Source organism: Engraulis encrasicolus, chromosome 15 (assembly GCF_034702125.1).
Source record: "Engraulis encrasicolus isolate BLACKSEA-1 chromosome 15, IST_EnEncr_1.0, whole genome shotgun sequence".
Classification (NCBI taxonomy): domain Eukaryota; kingdom Metazoa; phylum Chordata; class Actinopteri; order Clupeiformes; family Engraulidae; genus Engraulis; species Engraulis encrasicolus.
The window spans coordinates 37,244,582-37,266,949 of NC_085871.1; the positions used below are offsets into that span (position 1 = coordinate 37,244,582).

The window sequence follows — 22,368 nt, forward strand, 5'->3', positions numbered from 1 at the left end:
CCTCTAGGGGTTGCTGGAGGTCCCTGTACAAGCCTCCCATTGAGAAGCGTACTGCTGATCTGCAGTGGAGACTTGTTCATGGGGCGATCGCTACAAACAGACACGTGGCATACCTGGACCCAGCAGTGGGGAGGGGTTGTCCATTCTGTGGGGAGGAAGAGTCTTTAACTCATTTGTTTTTGCATTGTAAAAGGTTGGAGGGTCTTTTTCACTGGTTCAGGGAGGCTTTGGGAGGGTTTGGGGAGGGTTTCTCAGAGTCCCTTTTTATTAGTGGCCCTAAATACAGTGTCAAATTCAAGAGGGAGGTTTGTCTGGTTAATTTCCTTCTAGGGGTGGCAAAGTTGGCTATTTGGCTGACCCGCAAAAAGAAAATGCTGAATCTTGACTCGGTAGACCCCTTGGAGAGTTTTCTGGGACTGGTCAAAAGTCGTATCAAGGTTGAGTTCATGTACTACCATTTGGTCAATGATGTAGGGACTTTTTCAAGCATTTGGTGTGTGTGGGGTTTGTTGTGTCGGGTTGGGGAGAGTGGGGAGCTGGTTATGAGGATATAAGGGGGTTGTAATGGATGTATTGTGAGAATGTACTATGAGTAAGCGGTGTTAAAATAAAGGCATTTTTAAATCTCTCTCTCTCTCTCTCTCTCTCTCTCTCTCTCTCTCTCTCTCTCTCTCTCTCTCTCTCTCTCTCTCTCTCTCTCTCTCTCTCTCTCTCTCTCTCTCTCTCTCTCAGTTGTGTTTTTTTGCTTCTCAATTGGTGGTCCTCCCTCCTGTCTGGTGTAACCCACTACAATATTGTTACACGCAAAAGACAGGCGGTGGCTGCTTGCATTTTCATGAATAAATAGGTAAATGTTTATACATGGATGCGGCTTGAACAGAGACAGAGGGTGGGGGGGAGGGGGGAGAGAGAAGGGGGGGGGGGGGAGACAAATAGACAAATGACTAGCATTACACATGTCAACTTCAAAGGAGGTGAAAATTAGTTGGAGATAAAATTACTGTGCCTGTGTGTGTGTGAGTGTGTGTGTGTGCCTGTGTGTGTGTGTGTGCATGAAGGCATGCGTGCATGCATGTGTGTGTATGTGTGTGTATGTGTGTGTGCGTGTGTGCATGAGCATGTGCCTGTGTATGTGCCTGTGTGTGTGTGTGTGTGTGTATGTGCCTGTGTGTGTGCGCGCGTGCGTGCACGTCTGTGTGTGTGCGTGTACGTGTGCGTGTGCGTGTGTGTTTGCATGCAGATGCATGCTATGCAGTGCTTTAGGCCTAGGGGATTGAGTAGTGACCTGGAGTCAGGGGATAATTAGGTAACTCTATTCCCCTCTTCCTGCTGCCTGCCTGCCTGCCTGCCTGCGACATCAACAGGTCCGCACATGAAACGCCCGCAGGCAAAACGGCAGGTCTCCACTAAAAACATCAAAAAAGCCCTGAGGTGAGGGTGGGGTGGCTGACTACACCAGGCGGGTTCATGGGAAAGACTGTGCTGGGTCACAACTAGGCATACGTAGTACGTATAATCAAACCTTCATTACCAACAGTACAAGGGTGTAGTACCAAATTCCTGGTCCGGTATACAACCAGCTGCAATAGACCCTGTTAATACGATATTAATATATGAAAAAAATAATCAGGGGGTGCTGTGGCGCATCACGCTAAGCCCCTCACATTTGGGCTTGCATGCCCACGGGGACCCCGGTTCAAGTCCGGCCGGGGTCATTTCCTGATCCCACCCCGTCTCTCTGTCCCACTCGCTTCCTGTCACCATCTCAGACTGTCCTATCAAATAAAGACATGAAAGGCATACTCACGTGGGGCCCTGGTGACTCAGGCCCTCTTTTCCCTGCCTATTTGGACGCCCCTGATCTCGCTGCGACTGGACTGGTGAATAAGCCACTGGTGAGTATGTTTTTTTCAGGGCCGATACCGATACTGATATTTATGGAAATAGGAGGCCGATAACCGACATGTGCAACCGATATATAGAAATATTGTTCATAATAAAAATTGAATGAAATATAAATAATTGTTATTATATATACACATATATTTAGTTATAATAATGAACTCTCATGGACTCAAAGTGGGGAGAGCAGAATAGAAAATGCATTCAGAACGAAACGGCTGCAAAATTGGTTGTGAAAGTTATACAAACTTGTCGGTGGAAATGTATTGAAAGTATGGCCGATACCAAAAAATGCTATATATCGGCCCGATATATCGGTGGGGCCTTATGAGTAAGCCACAGATTCTGTCTATGTACAGTACTGTGTCACACTGAGCTCTTAATAACCACAGACAAGCATCCTATCAGGTGTCATAGTCACTGTGTCAACACACCTACTGTACCGGCACAATGTGACCACTTGTCAAACAGACAACTTGACTTCTAGCCAGGATTTACAGCATACTTGAGCCCTACTGCAAACGGAGAGGGAGAGAAGATGAGACTTCTGTCTTTTTGAAGTCGGATACTCCAGTAAAATTTTACACCGCTCTTGCCCTGAAGCGAAGTGTGTGTGTGTGTGTGTGTGTGTGTGTGTGTGTGTGTGTGTGTGTGTGTGTGTGTGTGTGTGTGTGTGTGTGTGTGTGTGTGTGTGTGTGTGTGTGTGTGCGTGTGTGTAAGGGTGTGCCAGCCAGCAATGTTTGGTCAATCATAACCCAACACGCAGAAGCGAGGAGCAGACAGACAGACAGATAGACAGACAACAAGGCATCTGCCGAGGGGCCAAAAAGCCCCCTCTCCTCCAATCAGCACACTAACACGGCTTACATCCTCCACTGCTGATTGCTACCATTGCCAAGCGACACGTTTGTTTAGACCTCTGGCCCCAATACATTCATGCTCTTAATTGAAATGTGTTTTTGTTTGCTCTCAGGTGCCTGCCAGGTGGCACAATAACAACACAAGTTCAATTTGCTCATCGCTTGATTTGAGCCTCTCGTCTTCCCCTCTGGTTAGATTGGCGGGCAAAACAGTAATTAGCATGCAGACCCCAAAAATAGGCACGGGGACGGGAGGGTCCTTTGAGAGCTGCTAATTAAACCCTACAGGGGCAAGGGCGAGGAGAGGAGAGGGGAGGGGATGGGATGGGATGGGAGGGGATGGGAGGGGAGGGAAGGCAAAGGGGCCAAAGGCTAACACCCTTGCCAAATGCATCAAGTCATTCAACACTGCAAAAAAAACAAATCATGGCAAGCTTATTTTTTGTGTAAAGTAAAAAACATCTAGTCAATCTTATTTAAGCAAAAAAATCTAATAATACAGGTTTTGAACGAGACAGTTTAGGCTACTGAGACTTATTTTTAGAAGTTTGGAAGGAAAGAAGAATTACTTTTGCACTGGAAAGCTTTGCCTCTTTATGAGACCAAATGGCTCACACGTTTGCCAAGTCAAGTCAGCCAAGTTGAGGAGACAACACAAGACATGAACTTCCTCCACCATCTAATGAAAGGTTGCATAATTCGTTTTTATATTTGTGAGGCCTTTTGTGCCTTAATTATTTAACATGACAGAATAGAGAGGACATGAAAAGGTCGGGGGAGAGATTTGGATTGGGAGATAATAGTATGGTGTAACAGTATGGTGTAACAGGCATACAGTATGGTGCCTTACCATTGCCATGGCAGAGCCACAGACCCATGGCCAAGGTGAGGTTGAATAATCCTTCCAGGTGAAATCTGATGCCCAAAAACTTCAGTTCCTCCAGTTTGCTAAGTAACATGCAATTAAGGAATTGCTCAAGGTTCACCAGCCTTTGAGGAATGGTGGGGATACCCAATGCTTAATTTGAGGGGGGAGCAAGGGGGAGCTAGCTCCGGAACCTCAGACGACAGCGCCGGAACCTTGGATGGAACCTCAGGGAAAGACATCACAGAGCCCCCTCGGGGGGGGGCGGGGCACCCATCCTCTACGCTCCAGGACCTCCCGCTTGACAAATTAAGTACTGGGGATACCTAACCATGGAATAACATAACATAACATAACATAACATAACATAACCTAACCTAACCTAACCTAACCAGGGATACCTAACCATACCTAAGCATGGCCACTATGTTATAAAATGTATTACCGGTATGTTCATTCTGTCTCCTTAAATCAAGAGATTCGATTTTGTGTTTTGTTTCAGACATGCGACCCTCTGATGAAGATGGAAGTAACAGCATTGTCAGGCAAAGTAAAAAAAAAAAAAAACTTTAACATCTTTGAAACAAGGGAATACTGCATATATAATAACTCCATTACAAGCTTGCAGATGGCTTTGCACGTCCATCTTTGCATGTGAATCATATCACTGACTAACTCTCTCTCAGGGAAACACAAGTGCAATGCCAGGACTGTTTCACTGAGTCATGGTAAAGCTGCCACAGCCAATATATGTAGAAAAATGTCTCTTGTTACAAGTGCAATATTTCTTTTTATTAGCCTACTGTAAATACTGGTGATTGATTTCACCACAGACGGGCTATATTATAATATGCTACATGAAATGATCAATGAATTTAGAAAAGTAAAGGTGTTCATTTTTGTGTCCGGAACCCTCTAACAAATCATACGTCTTGGTTTCCTACCCAATTGGTCTATTTAGGATCACCATCTGCGGGTTAAAAAAGCCTATTGGGTGGGTTTTTGAACAGATTCATGGCTATATAAATCAACAAAATTCAGCTGAAATTGGGAAGGATCTAGTGCCTCCCAGGCAGTTTTTTTGCGCATTTCCCTGGGCTGGAAATCAACAGTCACATCTGGCAACCTTGGTTGAGGGGACAAGGCTGAGGAGAAAACAGAATAATAGCAGCCGCTTGGGTCATAAAAAATCATGTAGCCTCAATCCACACCTTTAGCTTGTGTGTCTGTCTGCTCGCATGACAGTTGTGGCTGTGTTTCTGGAAACTTCCCCAGCAAACCACTGATGGTGGAGTGTGTAGAGCTAGCGCAGTCACCTGCTATGTTCAGCTGGGGACTTGGGAGATGGAAGGAACTAGGCCAATAGCAGGGAGAAGGAGAGAGAGGGAGAGAGGCAGAGAGAAGGGGAGGAAGAAGGGGCGTTTGAACTGAGTCTGACAAAGATGGAGAAGAGATAGGCTCCCACATTTCGATCGGAGGATTCTTTCCAGATCGCTATCTTCAACAAATCCTTGAGTGTATTACCTTAGTTCTCTGAAGAGGTGTTCCAGAAGAAGGATTTTTAAAGGGCTTTTAAAAGGTGCCCCAATGAAAGTTTCAGGTTACTGTATTCAATGAAACAGTTGCCATTTGTTTCACAAAGTGGAAGGGAATTTGAATTTACTGACAACCATTATGAAAAATGAAAACGGATGGAGCTCAATGCTACGCCAATCCTGATGCCTCAGCAGCCATATTGAAAGTTGGTCAACTTGAAAGAGCATGGACATATTATAGATTATGGTAACACAGAAGATTTGTTCAGAATCCAGCACCGTCATTTGGTCTTGTGAGACTTGTGAGATATACATAAATGAAACAGGTTTTTAAGCCCAAACACAGCAGACGGTCAAAGTGATTCAAGTGTAATTCCTTTCATAATCTCTATAAAAAGAGGCAAAATATCGTCCCACCAGTGAGCAATGGTTTAAATCTTTAATCTATTCTTGGTTGAGCAATACTTAGCTCTAAAGCAGCACATTGGTGCACAGCCTGTGCAGGGCTAATAAGGCTATCTGAAGTATAGGAGCAAAGATTCTTCTCCCGAAACACAATTGGATTTCCAGAGGAAATCCTGTTGGAAAAGCTTTCATACCTTTTTTGGAGGAACATGTGGAAATGGAAATCACACGCTCTAATCACCTCATTCTAAATTCCATTGGAAAGTGCTTGAAAAACTAAACAACATGTTCCCTTTAATCTTGTTCCTTTCCTAGAGACAACAAAGCGGTCAGATCAGGCCAAATAATTAAGCAAAGTCTGAAACACTCAGTGATTCAATACTATCAGGAAGCGTACAATTAAGAGAGACAAAAACTCTATTGTGATTTTATCCCAAACATGTGGAAAACAGCACAATAGTTCTGTGTCTCTTATTTGAGCTGACTGCATTGTCAAAGGTCCACACCTCTGCCAAAAAAACATAAGGGATGATGGGATACCTTTGACTTTGAGCCACACAAGACAAACAACAGTAACAATAAGAATTAAATGTTCTTATAAGGGACGTCATGGGCCTATTTACTTGCAGGTGGTAAAGGTTTGGTTGATTTTCTGAGAGGAAGATATACCGCACACTCTTGTCCATCGTGCTCAATTTTATTTACAGAAACAACGTTTCGGCCGTGTGGCCTTTTGGAAAAGAGTGTGTGGTATCTTCCTCTCAGAAAGTGATCTTGCACCCGCTACCTGCACCTCGAAACCTCTGGTGTGCGTTGGTTTCCTCTTTCAAATAAAGGTTTGGTTGATGTCACCTATAAAATCTGTCTCCGGAACACATACATTGGAACATGTTTCCGGAAAGTGGTCCATTTCTTATCTAAGATGTTATGAAATTTGCATTTAAGTTTTTACACATATTATCTTTTCCCAATGAGTATGAACATGCACAGAAGAATAATCCCAAAAGGCCACAGCAAACCCAACAAATGAAAACACTAACGTCCTCATAAACTTGCTGGCACAAACACACACACACACACACACACACACACACACACACACACACACACACACACACACACACACACACACACACACACACACACACACACACACACACACACACACACACACACACATACGCGCGCACACTCACACACACCACACCACAAGAATTTGCTGCAAAGAATCGCACTGGCGGTCGACACAGTCCTACTGACAGTCACTATTAATGTGTACACTCCGAGTTATTAACTTACACGCCTACGGTACAAGTATGAAACAATGGATGTCAGAGAGCACCAACTGAGAGGCAATGTGAGGAGAATGACATGCCCAGCAACTACCCACACTTACAGTACTGAACATAGACATGTATGCACGCACCCGCGCACACACACACAGACACACACACAGACACACACACACACACACACACACACACACACACACACACACACACACACACACACACACACACACACACACACACACACACACACACACTGGGATGTACCGATTCTGATGACTGTGAAAAGGATGACATGGAAACATGGGCTACCATTACAATTTTATAATAAATAATATAATTAGTTACACCTTTGGCTTAGATGGCATGTTGGGAAAGATGATGTGAATGTTTGATCCTTTACGTTGCCTACATGCGTACATAGTTGTGACTGTGAGCAAGTGATCTTTGTCACAAGTCTCATGATAACAGCACTATCCACAGTAATGCTGCATTATCTATTCACTATACACCACAAAATGTCTTATGTGCTATAATGAAAATGAGATGTGGATTTTGTGTGTTTATGATTGTGTGTATCACAGTAATTAGTGATATGCTGGATTTGTGCAATGCTATGCAAGGGTATATATCCCAAGTACGTTTGTATATACAGTGGAGGTATGTTAACACATTGAATTCCAAGCCAGGTAAAATTACATTTATCTACCCATGAGTCTATTCCCAAATGGTAAAAATATGTTTTTACTTTTACATTATTTCAAAACTAGACACTTTGGTTTTGGAAACCGTGATGAATAGAACTGACATAGATGACAGTCAAAAGCTTTTGCCATCATCTGAAACATTTTAATCACAACCAATTTGAGTGGTATCTGGGGTTTGAGATGCCAGTCAAGCTATCCGTATTGCTGGGTTGTAGAGCGAGTTGGAGATAGGAGATGAGAAAAGACGACGGGGGTGGGGGGGAGTGGATGATTTTTTTTGTTCTTTTTGTTACGGTAGGACTACACTAATGAAAGCGTGAAAGCCCATTGGGAAACTCCAACTCCCATTGTCATTGTGACACAACACTCCACAGCACACAAGTCAACACTGTACACTGCACTCAACAGAATTGCATTTATGCCTCACTCCTGCAAGGAGGCAGCCCTCAATTGCCCCCCAAGGGAGCAGTACGGTGGGACGGTAACATGCTCAGGGTACCTCAGTCTTGGAGGAGGATGGGGGAAAGCACTGGTTAATTACTCCCCCCACCAACCTGGCGGGTCAGGAGTCGAACCGGCAACCTTTGGGCTACAAGTCTGACGCCCTAACCGCTTACCCATGACTATAGTGCACTATAGAGTACATTGCCACCGACTCACCTCATCCAACCTGGGGGGAGTGTGGGTTTTTCGGGGGATATTTCTTGAGGGGAACCGGCGACATTGTGCATCACCGTTCGAGATACACACAAATGGTACGGTTTCTGTTTTCAATACGGGTTTTTTTTGCCGAGCCTGTTATACACGTTCCATGTGACTATTAAATCTTCCTATTCATCTAACAAACAGCAGAAAGGGGTTTCTCACTTGAATTTGATATACCCTGCCCAGACAAGTCAAGCCACAAACCAATTGACATTTATATGACCCTGTTAACATCTCATCTTCACATTTCAACAGTGCCATTTAAAAAAAAAAAAAAGAAGCTGAATAAAAAATAATCTCAACAAGATTCTCTGTCTCTATAAAGATTTAAATTGTGAAAAATCATTTCCTCACCATAATGGGAGGTCAAGATGGTTCAATCATCTGAGAGTTTCAGCGGGACACACCACTCTTAAAAAAGATGTCTTTTGCCAGTAGCAGAGAAGAGTTTTCCACACTGAAGTTCCCAAAAGTGTGATCGTTATACAAAATAATCCTTTCCACGTCCACCACCCCATGCTTAGTCTATTAATGACAAGTGACACACCTGATATGTATCTTAGCACGACACAATGATGGATAAAAGCTTGACACACTGTCACAGTGGGGAGAAAATAAGAGGAATCTTCTTCTGGTCGGCATGAGGTCCATACGATACCATTGTGGTTATAAAAGGGTTCAATTGAAGAGCAGCAGCCCAGACAGGCACAGCTGAACATGGGTGTCCTTGTGAAATGGCTGGAGAGCTTATTGACATGATTTCAAGTCCCTGCATGTGTGTGCTCCAATGATGAGGAGGATGGCCATATAATTTGAATTGCATGTGTGCAAAGATTGCCCAGCAACAGTGAATCGATGCATAAACAAAACACTCATGTCTATCGACTTACTTTAAGGGCCACAAGTTAGAAGCCACAACCTTATTACTCTTACATGGGATCACAAATATAGGTTTGGCGAAGAGGAAAACAATGCCTGCTTTGCAAATAATAAGAAGAAAGTCAATGACCAAGTGATCCATCCATTTTCAATTACACCTTGTGTTGCTGTTATTTCTGATCTCGCAGTTTAAAAAAAAAAAAGGATAATAAAAAAATCATGGGCCATATCAAATCTCGGGTGACAAATCATGATACAAACCGACTCGTAAGTTGGGTGTATTATTACAGCCGTACACTGACAAGATATGTTGCTCCAGCGAGGAAACATAATTGCAGAAGATTAACTAGCTTGAATGATGAGCAGGATTACTATACTCTGGCTGATGAGGTAGAATTGAGTGGGAGGATGTTGTTCTGTTCATTTGAAGTATCTTACAGTCCTCCATAAAAGACCAGGGGCATTTTTTACTATTCGACTCAATAATGAGGGCTTGCTACTGCAGAATCCCTATAAATTCAACATACTGGTTGTCTAGCTATTTTTTATTCATCTATGTGCATACGTTTCTATGGTGGTTACATCCATGCATACAGTACACAAGAGTGGGCTATTCAGATACAACAGGTTGTTGCTGTTGCTAAGGAATTTCATCTCTCTCTCTCTCTCTCTCTCTCTCTCTCTCTCTCTCTCTCTCTCTCTCTCTCTCAGTGTAAGACATCTTTCAAGTAACAAAAAAGGTAAAAAGGTGAACTTGGTGAATGAGACGCTCCACGCTTCACATCTTTGAGAATTCTTAGAGAACTCACTTGTAGTCCCGTAATGCACGCTGGCTGTTCCACCCGTGAAACACTGTAATAGCCATTCGAAAGTTAACTATAGCCAGAGAGGAAAGAAGAATGGTGACGCCATAGAGGCAGAGTTTTCGCTCTCTTCTTCTTTCCTCTCTGCTATAGCACGACACTACTATGACATAACACAGGGCCTTAAGTAATACACTATGACTTGGTCATTGCCATTTTGGCAACAGCAAATTTATAACGACGTGTCTTAACGGGTTAAGCACACAGGTGAAAAGCAAGGTGGCCCTGGAGTATTGGCTTGTAGCTTTTAAAATTCACATTGCTCTGTTCACTGTTCCTTTCCCAAGGGGAGCTGTTGTGATCGATGTACCTCCTCACTAACACAATTTCACAGCACTGTGGGAGACCTGACAGCGAGTAGCACCAAGCATGGCACCCCCAAAGGGCTACATACACTACCAAACAAATGCAGTGTAAATTCAACACTTAGACACGATTCATGTATGGTCCCAGAGTACTCTACGTGTTGAATTAACACTGTATTTTCCCATGTGTAGGTCCATTGGCTCCAGCCACCTCTTTACAGTAGGCCAGTGGTCCCCAACATTGTTCAGCTGGGACCCCCTATTATATCTAAGAATATTTTCCACACTCTGGTCCAGGGGCCACCAGTGCTCAATATTTTTTCACATTGCAGTGTTGATATTTGCAAAATATTGAGTAGAATAAACTTTGAAAATGTTACACTGACCAGAGAGTAAAATTAACATTAGTAGGCCTATTGAGAGTGACCAAATGCTTTCTGAAATGGAATTCATTTAAATTCTTTAAGACTTAAGAAGAATTTCTTAAGAAGAAATAACACTGCATTTTTACTGTGTAGCAGAAGGGCCAAATATGCATTGAAGGATTATAGACGTATATCCAGCATTATCTCCAGCAGCATGGGCAATATGTTACAATTGCTTTTAAAGTCACTTACTGTAACATGTTGTTTTCTGCTTAAAAGGGTAAGTGATGCCCTCCATGCTTATACATTATTCTATATCTGCAAAAAAAGTAGGCCTGCAGCTTGTGGGCCAAGTAGATATGATCAAGATGACTTGGAATACATGAATATGTACACAAAGCATGATAGATGAGGCCTATAGGCTATTTGTAGGCCCCTCTACATGCACACATTAAATTATGTAGGCCTATTACATTATTCTGCAAGTGAGTGGTACTGCAATACCTTACCTTCCTTTTCTGAATTACAGTAACTTCCTATAAGATGAAAATAATGTAAAACTGTACATTTTTTAAGTTTTAGAAGATGCTTAGAAAATAAAATAATCTTGGCCCGACCTGCAGTAGGCTAAAAGGCCAATTTTCAGCTGAAGCCCTTTGTGCAGAGTCTTCTTTTCACCTAAATAGTTATGACCAAGTTTTAGAGTAATCAGTTACTCGAGACTATCCGAAATGTAATAGCAATGTCGTTATTATGTAGTTGAGTATTTTCAACAAAGAATGAATGGGCATTCTGAATGAAAAGGCTATAGGCCTACACATCAACAAAAAATATACTGCAGTGCTCAAGAGGTAGTAGCGCTCCTGAGACGATTACGAGCAGCAAGAGGAGTGTTCCCATGATGCTCGGCTCTGGAAATGAAACTGCTGTGCGGAAATGAAACTGTCGTGTGATTAAATATCATGGCTGGACGTGGAGCGCACACGGCATAGCCTAGTAAGGCCCGCAACAATAACATAACTGTCACCGTGTGTTGTTAGCTGCCGGGGGTTTATCCTGCCTCCAGGTATAGCGGATATGTCTACGACTCTGACAGGACGTGTAAGTGAAATGTGAGACCCTCTTACTGTTCGCTTCCGTCAGTGTGCTGTAGTATGGGTGCAGGCTGGCCAGAAAAACAGTAAATCCTGAGTATACAGTCTGTGGGATAAGGGATCTTGTTGTTTACACAGCCAAAACATAATTGGCTGCATGAATCAGATGGACGGACGGACGGACGGACGGACGGACAGACAGACGGACAGACAGACAGACAGACAGACAGACAGAGACAGAGAGACGGACAGACGGACGGACGGACAGACAGACAGACAGACAGATAGACAGGCACTGACATTCATATTCCATGTTACTCTGTAGATTGAAATAATAGATCAAAATAAAAAACAAGAGTGAACACGGAGATAACTTAATGTCTTTGTCCTTAGGGTAGGCTACATATAAAATGAGCATTCAGCTGCAAACTGTTGATTTTTTTTCACAGTGGTATTTGTCGATTTAAATATGATGAGAGACTGCAGGCCTCAGGTTGTGTTCACAGTCTGATAGAGCTATAAAATAATATTGTCTAATTCCTCAAATGCAGTACTCTATTGTAGTGAGCCATTCACCATTTAGCCTACTCGTAATGTAGCCAAGGTACTTTATTGCCGTGTTTAATCATGCAGCCACAATATTGTGTTGACTTATTAAAATCAATACTAGTTTGTTAAAATGTAATATAGTGTGAATTGCATGCTGTCGTCATTGATAAACATTTGACTGGTGTGGGTTATTTAAAAAAATGTTAGTGACCACAAGATAAACCGTCTAAAGCCAGTATTTTGCTGTGCTATGACATACAGATCTTCGGTCGGTTGTGTTGCCCTTCACTCTAGAACAGGCTCCCATGGCGTCTTATCTAGCTTCGTCTGGCAGTAGGCCTAATTGCTGTTGCACTTGAAAGTGAAAGCCCACCTGGGAAACTCCAACTCCCATTGTCATTGTGACACAGCACTCCACAGCACACAAGTGTTCAACTGCACACTGCACACAACGAAATTGCATTTTATGCCTCACCCGTGCAAGGTGATGGTGATATGTTTTGATAGATGATCAATTCAGTAACTAATTAGTCAGTGGGTATTTCTCAAAGTGAAGTGTCTTAGCCTTGCTAGGACGAGTAACATCCATTTTACAGATTTTACCAAAGAGTATCCAATTACTAGTTCTTAGTGTAATTAATAATTACTCATTGGTGAAATCAGCAAATAACGGGCATTACTCGTCCTAGCTTCACTTCACTTTGAGAAATACCCAGAGTCTTGACACTCTGTGTTGACAACTCATTGGCTTCATCTACGAGACTTTTCAACAATCCTCAGGCGGCAAGGGGAGGAGAGATGGCCCTCCCAGCTTCAGACCTAGGCCTTTTAGGGTGCCAACCATGTGCTCTGACCGCTACACAGACGAGTCGATCAAGAGTGCACACAACCCACAACCCAGTTGTGAGGGTCACACAATCACCAATAATGAAACACCAACACCAGCAATGAAAAATAAATCGGAAGGAGAGGATGTCAAATGTAATGAAATTAAGAACTATCATGTTCCTTCTTGATCGGAATAGCCTGCTATGTGTGATGGATGGATGCCTTGTTTTTTGGACATGGTTTAAGGCACCACAGAAGGCAACAATAAAATTGCGGCCAACTGTGTCAATAAAAGAAGATGCGGACAAAAGCAGAAATAACAACACAGCTGCACCCACAGCAGGCAGTGAGATCCTATTTGGATCAAATGTTTTGGGGTCAGTTCCAGAGGAACTGTGGAGAGATGAAAAGAAACTGACGGAATGCTTTTGTGAAGCATCACTGCTGGAAAGGACCAATAACAAGGTAACAATGTGGAGACCAAAAACAAAAAAATGAGCGCAAATGATGGCTGCGAGACTGAACTTTGCAGGCTTGGCACAGGCTGGCTCCTCCAGCGGGATGCTGGAAAAGCAGCAATCTTCCGCCACATCTATAAATTCACGCTGAGTGAGTTTTGAGGGGTTATAAGGGGTGGAGAGCAGAGCAGGGCCGCTGGCAGCTTTGGCTGGGTCTGGGACAGAGTCAACAAAAAGGCCCACAAACCTTCTAACAAGGTCTGGGACAACTAACCCCTTTGCCACCCCCCGCCCCCTGTCAGCTTCCCTGGTGGCGAGAATCCATGACCTTAAGAATAATGCTATGGGTTCCAGCAATGAAGGGCTGTAGGAAGGGTTATTATGCTGAATTGCTCAATCGGAGGGAAAAACCACACTGAGTAGGCTAACGCTCGAGGCTTAAAACCAGATTTAGACTTTGCTAGGTTATGACAGTATTCTGCAGAAATATTATTTGCTAATGTCCCAAGACATGAAGCTCAGAGCAAAGCCAGGGATGCAGCTGCAAGGTCATGGCAAATTATGAGCAGTGATCAGATGTAATCAAGCGATTTAACATGCTAGTTTCAATCTAGCTCTCTACCAAGTGGCCTTTTCATATGCGTGTCAACATTGTTTCCCGAGGGGGTCTATCAAAATATACGCCACAATCAAAATAAAAGATAATCAAATAATTGTGTCTTGCAGTCATCATTTTAGAAGCTAATGAGGTGGAAAAGTCCATGTCAAGCTTCTGAAGCTTCCAAATGAAGACCATTTCAGCACAAACTGTATCTGAAACTCATTTATGAAGCTCAATAGTGTCACAGCACATCTTTTTCCAACAAAATGGCATTCTCTGTTCTTTTTTTCCATTCTTTCAAAGCCTTTAGGCTCTAGCCCGTGTTAATAAAGCATTAAAAAAAACTGCTTACAGAAGTGATTTTACAGCCTTCATTATCGTTCCCAAGAAATAATTGCTGTCAAGAAAAGACATACTGGGATAGCACATCGTGGCACAGAGAAGGTAACCAGTCTTTCTACAGTAGAGTTTAGATAATCACAAAGAAAAACAATCTTACAGTGCAAGCCAAACATAACACGGCACAGCATTTGAAAGTGTCAAATTGTCCTCAACACAGTGGGCGCAGCATTTTACTTGTGGTGCACAGCACACAGGGCCCAGCGTCTCTCCATCCCCCCTACCCATCATCCTCCTCCTCGCAAGCCACCAAGTCTAATTTGCTGGGTCATGAGCAAAAGTGGAACAATTTGTTTCTTTAAAAAGCAGCCAAGACGGTGTATTGTAATGCCCAACGGCCAAAGGCGGTACACGATCAGAGGGGGCAAAGACTGGTTTGCTTACAGCAGACAACGAAGTCAGGATGCTGTCGTAGACCAGTTGTCCTCAAAGTGGGGCCTAGTGGCCCCCTGGGTGTCTGTAGCGCAGATCCGGGAGTCCGTGAAAAAAGCTTGTTACAATGCAAAACATAAATTGGCAAAACATCATACAGTATACTAATATGAGGGAAGCATAGTTACACAGCAGGCCCAAATGTAACAAAAAAACTGTTCCTACATACAGTATAGGCCCTAATTTTGCAATTCCACGCTACAAAGGAAAAGTGCCGTAACTACATCGTTTGTAAAAATGAAATATAGAAAAAGGTTCTTCATTACACCTCCTTTATCTTGTGACAAAGCCTTATGGTCCAAATATGTGCTGTTTTAGAGATATTGTTGTGTCAAATTTGCAGAAACAATATCCAATCTAGAACCAAAATAATTTTTCTCAGTTCTAGTGTTGGCACAGTTACTGTACTTAGCCTTTGTAGGGCAGATTGTGGTAACTATAGGCCTACTTTGTGGTGTCACTTTTACAGGCAGCCCTTGCAAAATGTTCTACTCCATTAAGGGTCCCCCGGAAAAAAAAAAGGTTTGAGAACCCCTGTCATAGTCTGCTTTTACGGGCTTCATAGTTTTGCACATTCCCCTCCCACTCAAAGTGTTTGTGGCACATCGGGGCACATTGCAATGATGGCAAGGGGCCTCATTTGTTGTAGTGAACAAAAGAAGGCGTGCATGGGTGGCGTGCCACATTTGGACACGCGTCCTTTATAGGATTTTAAAATGGGAGGCCCACCCGGAGCAGCTCAGGCCTTTGCCAAAACTGTGCCAGCAGCTAGTGTCAGCAGCAGCACCCACCTGGCAAAATGCCAACGCTACAAAACAGACACTACAATATCTGTCCCCCAGGCCCTGTTTACAACCATACCCATATTTGTACATTGGGTAGTCCTGAGTGTTGATCTCTAATCACGCCTGAGGTTTTTTTTTATGGTTCTGACAATGGATCAATGAGAGAGACAGGCTGGCCGGCCTGTTTTCAGCCAATGAGCAGTGAACGGGTTTTAAAGCAGTATTCAAGACCGTGCATGTTGGAGCGGGGTAATCAGCATGGTGGTAAGCATCTGCTGCAAGCATTTCCACTCAGAGGGATGCTGGCACGGGTGTGTGAATGAAGATGGGAAACAGGTTTGGTGGGCCATTCTCTCGCCATTCCCTCTTACTACCCAGCCATGGAGAAATTTCCATTACATTGCATTGCATTTAGCAGATACTTTTTATCCAAAGTGAGTTACAGTCTAAGGCATATTCAACAATGTATGGGGGAACTGGAAGTACATAATATTAATAGTAATACAGAATCAAGCAGGGATAAATTGCATGAGCCAAGTGAGTATGTTTTTTTGAGTGAAGGTAGACTGCCTCATGAAGGAAAACTATTACAAATATCACAAATGGTCACAAATGTTGGCATTATCATTCTTACATGTGATGTGACCTTTAAGAGGGAGATTGCATTGCAGTGTCGCCATGTGGATTCTCCACTGGCCTAGAGTCAGAGTGTTTATCTGAAAAGCCGGATCTCTCATCTCCAGGGTTCCTCCTCTTCTAAAAGCAATCCACTTTCTGCTCTACCTTTCAAGGCAAGTGTCGACACATCTCAAATCAATCCTAACCACAGAGTGAGTGCACTTGAGCTGAAACGGCATAATGAAATTGCAACGGCCACATGAGACACCGAACACACATCAGATAGGGGGAGCGCACAGGCCGGAAAAAGACTGTACGCATGATACACAATCTTGTCATCTGATGGTTTCAGCAGGAAACCAAAGAGCAAAAATGACAGTTGGGCAACAGATAACTCATACACACACGACAGCAAGAACAACAAAGACTGATCTTACCGTTTGCATTCTTCCCACAAATGAGATGCTGGTAAGGTTGCATGAGACCCCATAATTCCGAGTCGTTGTTGATAGCCTGCTCCAAACTCTCCACGGTAAACTTAGGGATTCCGTTGTCCTTCTCGATCAGTGCACTGCGTAGAACACGGGAGAACACTTCTCTAAAGAGACTTTCCATGCACGCCGTGAGATATATCGCCGCATGCTCGTGGACCCGCAAGGCCACCCGGCTGTCGACCATCCACTTGAAGAACTTCCCGACCGAAAACACCAGTCCGCAGCGCGCCGACTTGCCCCGGCTGAACTTGTCTCCGGTGCTCATGTTATACAGTGACAGGGCACTGAGCGCTGCGGTAATACAATTGACAGATATGGTCCAAGAGAGGACCACTTTAATTGCGCTCTGAATTTCATGCTTGGTGCATTTAGCGTAGCGCAAGCTCAAGCGCTGCGCCTCGCGGGCAATTCTCACAAGCGCGCGGCTCACCAAAGCTGAAAGCTTGGCCAGGATCTCCCTCGGCGGGCAACCCAATCGCAGTTCTTCCTCCTTTCTGAGCGCGCTCTCCACCTCTCCGAGGCTCCATGGTACGTCCTCCAGCTCGGGCAATTTCGCGCACTGTCCAGAGCACTCCAGGATTTCTGTGTCTTCCGCCAGGACTGTGTTGACTGTGTCCAAACTGTTTTGTCTGCTGTGCATAGACTCCGTCAGATGCCAGCAGTTTCCCCCATGCGCATACGAGAGATGCGTGTCCGAGCAGCACAGAGACACGCTGGACGACCTGAAGGAGTCTGCCGCTCCACCATAACCGGAATCTAGCGTTAAATCCTCCAGTGTCCTCACAGCAGTCTTACCCTTGCCTGCCATGGCTGCACCTCATAGTGTATACCTGTTTTTTTGTTTCCCAAAGGAATGCCCAAATGCAGTTTTTGCACTTCACTCCCACTGCCAGTGTTGTAGTTTAGTCCTCGCGTCCGTAGATGAAAATTGATAGTGATTTCTTGAGAGAGACCAAAAAAATCTTCTTGCAATTGCTTTCTGCCGAGTTCAACGAAAATATGGCATCAAGTCGCTGTTGCGCTTAACTTCGTGTCGTGCGCGTAATTTGATAGCTCCCGCACTCTCGACTACCACTGCATTGCTGTCTACAAAGCATCTCTCAGGAGTGGGAGGGGTCATGAGCATAATGACGACGGCATCCAATCAGAGATGTCAGTCAGTCTCCTTTGACAGGATGAACCTGACAGCTCGAGATTTCGAATATGGCAAATCTGTTGCAGGGGAGCGTCAGTCTGGAAAGTCATGACTCAGAATTTGCTGCTCAAGCGTAGGCTACTCTCTGCGTTGTCAACTACAGCTCTCATATCAACCTGTTATGTATGGTAGGCCTATGTTTTCAATCTCCAAAATTAACTGACGTTAGGGCTCGACTATTTGCTTGTTTAACATCTGCGTTTATGGGGTAGGCTATATCAAGCCTTTTCGCAATCATATTTTGCAGGCTGATAGTCCATCAGCATTTGGGTAGTGGAAAAAGATGGTCAAACTTGGAGATGACTCACGGCATGAAAAGTCAATTTGCTACGATGACAGACTCAAGATGAAAGCAATCTGGTGAACATGCCTTCATGTCCGGTTCCTTTTTATCCGCCCCCATGGGGGCCGCTAGGGGGGGGGGAGTGGTACAGATTCTAAGGGCCCAAGCACTGATAGGGGCCCTTAAGGGGGCCCAAGCACTGAGAGGGGCCCTTAAGGGGGCCCAAAATTCAAATCTTTCATGGGGCCCAGCATTTCTGGCAGCGCCCCTGTCCGCCCCAGCGAACTTGGCCTGACATCGAAGTTATTATTTCTCAGCCTGTGAAAGGGCTGCGTAGGCCTACCTGAATAGATGTTCAGACAAATAATTAGTTAAATAAATAATAAGAGTCGTTCCACAAAGTCATGAATTAATAAAGCTGGTATAGAGATTGGTAAGGACTATTTCCATCCTCTCTAAACAAATAATTGGGTAGGCTAACTGTAATTTTCGCTCTGTTTTCAAGCCCAGAACAATTAAAGGTGTTTTACTTAGACAATACACGCTAATCTAATCTGCAGCGCTGTTGCAGTAGTAGGGTACTTCTTTCATTGTCCTATCTGAATCCTTACAATGTGGATGTTAGGCTATCACAACTAACTAGTAGGCTACATGTTGTGTTGGATAATAGTACAGCATGGTTCTATTCCAAATAACTTGGAAAAACAAAAGGAGTGAGTTTTTATGTCCATGCAGACAAAATACACTTCTCTCACCTGTGCGATTGATATGAAGTTTGACTTGCTGCAGTTCGTAATCTAGAGCACAATGCACATGAAGCACATTTTTTTTCTGCCCCATCAGAGAAGAAAGGCCAAAAAAAGGAGATACAATATGCAATTTGACAACGCGAGGAAACAAATGTAATAATAGGCCTATAGGAAGATTAGACTACATACATGCTGCTGGCAACATCTAGTCAGCTGTGATTGAGTGGTGTATGTGTGTAAGTGTTTCAGGAATTTGGTCGTTTAAGACGTTTACTACACTGCCACCTGGATGGTCACTATGGGAACTTTCAGATTGCTGCTGGCAACAGTGTTGTCACTGAGCCCCTGCTAGCAATGTCATCAGAGCCATGTCACATCTGACTGACACTTGACAGTATGGAAGCCAACAGGGTCCCATGGTGACGAGTGGAGGGGTCCAGAATTGGGTCCTCAGGACATTGTATGCATTCGGTGGTTTTCTTTTAAATGCCTTTGTTCTGGGTTCAGCTGTTAGCAGTGCTGAGACCTGTAATCACATCTGATTGAGAGATGTGCATTGTTGCAGGGAGGCTGACAAGGGGGGACAAAGGGGTAAGTTGCCCCAGGCCCTTGGAGAGAGGGGGCCCAGAATTAGTCCTCATTACATTGCATGTATTGGGTGAGGGAGCCCTTTCAGATGACTTTGTCCCGGGCCCAACCAAAGCTGTCAGCGGCCCTGCAGCCCTGTAATACCACATGCATAGATATGGGGGCAGTCATGGGTGAGCGGATAGGGAGTCAGACTTCCATCCCAGAGGTTGCCGGTTCGACTCCCGACCCGCCAGGTTGGTGGGGGGAGTAATCAACCAGTGCTCTCCCCCATCCTCCTCCATGACTGAGGTACCCTGAGCATGGTACCGTCCCACCGCACTGCTCCCCATGGGGCGCCACTGAGGGCTGCCCCCTTGCAAGGGTGAGGCATAAATGCAATTTTGTTGTGTGCAGTGTGCAGTGTTCACTTGTGTGCTGTGGAGTGCTGTATCACAATGACAATGGGAGTTGGAGTTTCCCAATGGGCTTTCGCTTTCAGATAGCAGGAGGTTGGAACTGGAAATAAAAGGCACACTATTGGTCAGTCACTGGCATACAGTAGGCCTAGGCTACAGCCTCCCCCTCTATGCGTAGTAATGACTATGCAGTGAGAAGCCTGTTGTTCTGTTTTTGATGCATGCATATAATTATCTGGTGTCAGGATGTTGATGAAGTTTGAACAAATTAGCCCAGGAGAATACTTAATCATAGTTCATATAATCAAAGTACTGCAAAGACAGAGTAACATAGTAGCACAAAAATTGACCAAGATATCTAATTAGATGCAATATTTCACTTTTTTTGTGTGTGTTGCACATAAAACCACATTAATTTGATGAAGAAAATTAAATGCTTGTTTAATTAAACTAATCTTTTTTATTTGTACCACCATATGTGTTAGGCACTGACAATGGCTTGAGGGCCAAAACACGTCTGCTGACACAGTGGCATATTTAAATAGCCTTGATCCGTTTATGCATTGAGAGTGCCTTTTTTTATCTGAAGTTGATAGTCTATTCGCTCACATCCAAAATTGCTTTTTATCGTGGAAGTTGAGCATACTTTCTGTATCCAAATCCAAATGACTCAAATCTTTATCCATACAGCAGTTGGGTTGGTTGCAACCCGTGTCCAGGTCCACAGATTGTTTAACTAAAAATCTGAGGTTGGGAGATGTGTTTTGCTGAAATTCTGTGTATCAGCACACAGGGCAGTCATGGGTAAGCGGTTAAGGCATCAGACTTGTAGCCCAAAGGTTGCCGGTTCGACTCCCAAACCGCCAGGTTGGTGGGGGGAGTAATCAACCAGTGCTCTCCCTCATCCTCCTCCATGACTGAGGTACCATGAGCATGGTACCGTCCCGCCGCACTACTCCCTAGGGGCGCCATTGAGGGCTGCCCCTTTGCATGGGTGAGGCATAAATACAATTTTTGTTGTGTGCAGTGTTCACTTGTGTGCTGCGGAGTGCTGTGTCACAATGACAATGGGAGTTGGAGTTTCCCAATGGGCTTTCTTTCATCATTGTTTCCCATAGTAACTAAATGACAGGCAGCATCTGTCGTCCGCAAATTGATTGTTTTATTCAATTGTATACCAGCCCAACCAACCTCAACATCCATTTTCATAATAAACAATTAATTTAACACAACACCTCTTCTCATAACACAAACGTCAATGCACACACACATCAACATGCCAATGCCATAGCAGTAGTAATCCTAAAATATGTATGGTGGTATATAGATGTGTAATTCCTGTCATTACAAATGAACTCTTTTGGAGGAATTCTTTTGTTTGGTTAATATTTTCTCTATTAAAATGACAAACAAACTATAAAGAATACAAATGGCTGGTTGTGGGCGACGATGTCATGCAATCACTCCTCCTCCTATTCGTAGACAGCTCTGATGACAACATCTGTCTTCTTCATCTGTCAGATGTCAGCCCATCTGAGCTGTCACTGTGGAAGAGTTTGAACTTGTCAGATCTACACTAGAAATGGAAGATTTTATTGCTCGCTCTGCACTGCATCTCCAATGTACTCTGTCTGCCCAAACCAATGGCTGGTTGCCTGGAAACCGCCTGAGAAATAGCCAGTGAGCAATCTTCGAGTCTTCCTTTTTATTTGGAGTTATATGCCATGGAACTGCTGTGTTGTAAGATGTCTACTGAAGTATGTTAGCTTACACCTTAATCAATCTGTAGCATAGAACGTCTTTTCCCATGAATTACTGTAGCTGTGCAAATACTCTGTTCAAGGAGACCTACTGTGTACTAAAGCTTGAACCCAGAATTGGTCCAAATGCCAGTGCTTGATGCTGCATGTGATGTCTGTTTGGCGCCACAATCAGACAACCGGAAAAAAACAGCAGGTGGGCATGCATACAGACAGACAAATAGACAGACAGACAGACAGACAGACAGACAGACAGACAGACAGACAGGGTCGTTGGCGGTCCGGTAATTACAGTAGGCCTTTTTTAAGTTATAAACATTCAGTACAACTCATTGCATTGTATAACATTGTTATAGTCCTTGCAGTTCTGGCTATAACATATAAAGGGTCTTGGGGCCCAGTGGTTCAGTGAGCTAAGGTGACATGGGAGCTAAATAAAGGCCCAAGTTCAATTACA

The 22,368-nt window shown here is 44.0% G+C and overlaps 1 protein-coding gene across 1 annotated transcript in view; it reads right to left on the bottom strand.

Annotated features, from left to right (window-relative positions):
- LOC134464015 (ankyrin repeat and BTB/POZ domain-containing protein 3-A) overlaps positions 1 to 17,758 on the bottom strand; it is a 252,070-nt gene extending 234,312 nt beyond the window's left edge. The window contains exon 1 of the mRNA XM_063217454.1: positions 16,882 to 17,758. Coding sequence (XP_063073524.1) covers positions 16,882 to 17,746 — 865 coding nt within the window. The 5' untranslated portion in view covers positions 17,747 to 17,758. The remainder of the gene's footprint in view (positions 1 to 16,881) is intronic.
- Positions 17,759 to 22,368: the final 4,610 nt, after the last annotated feature.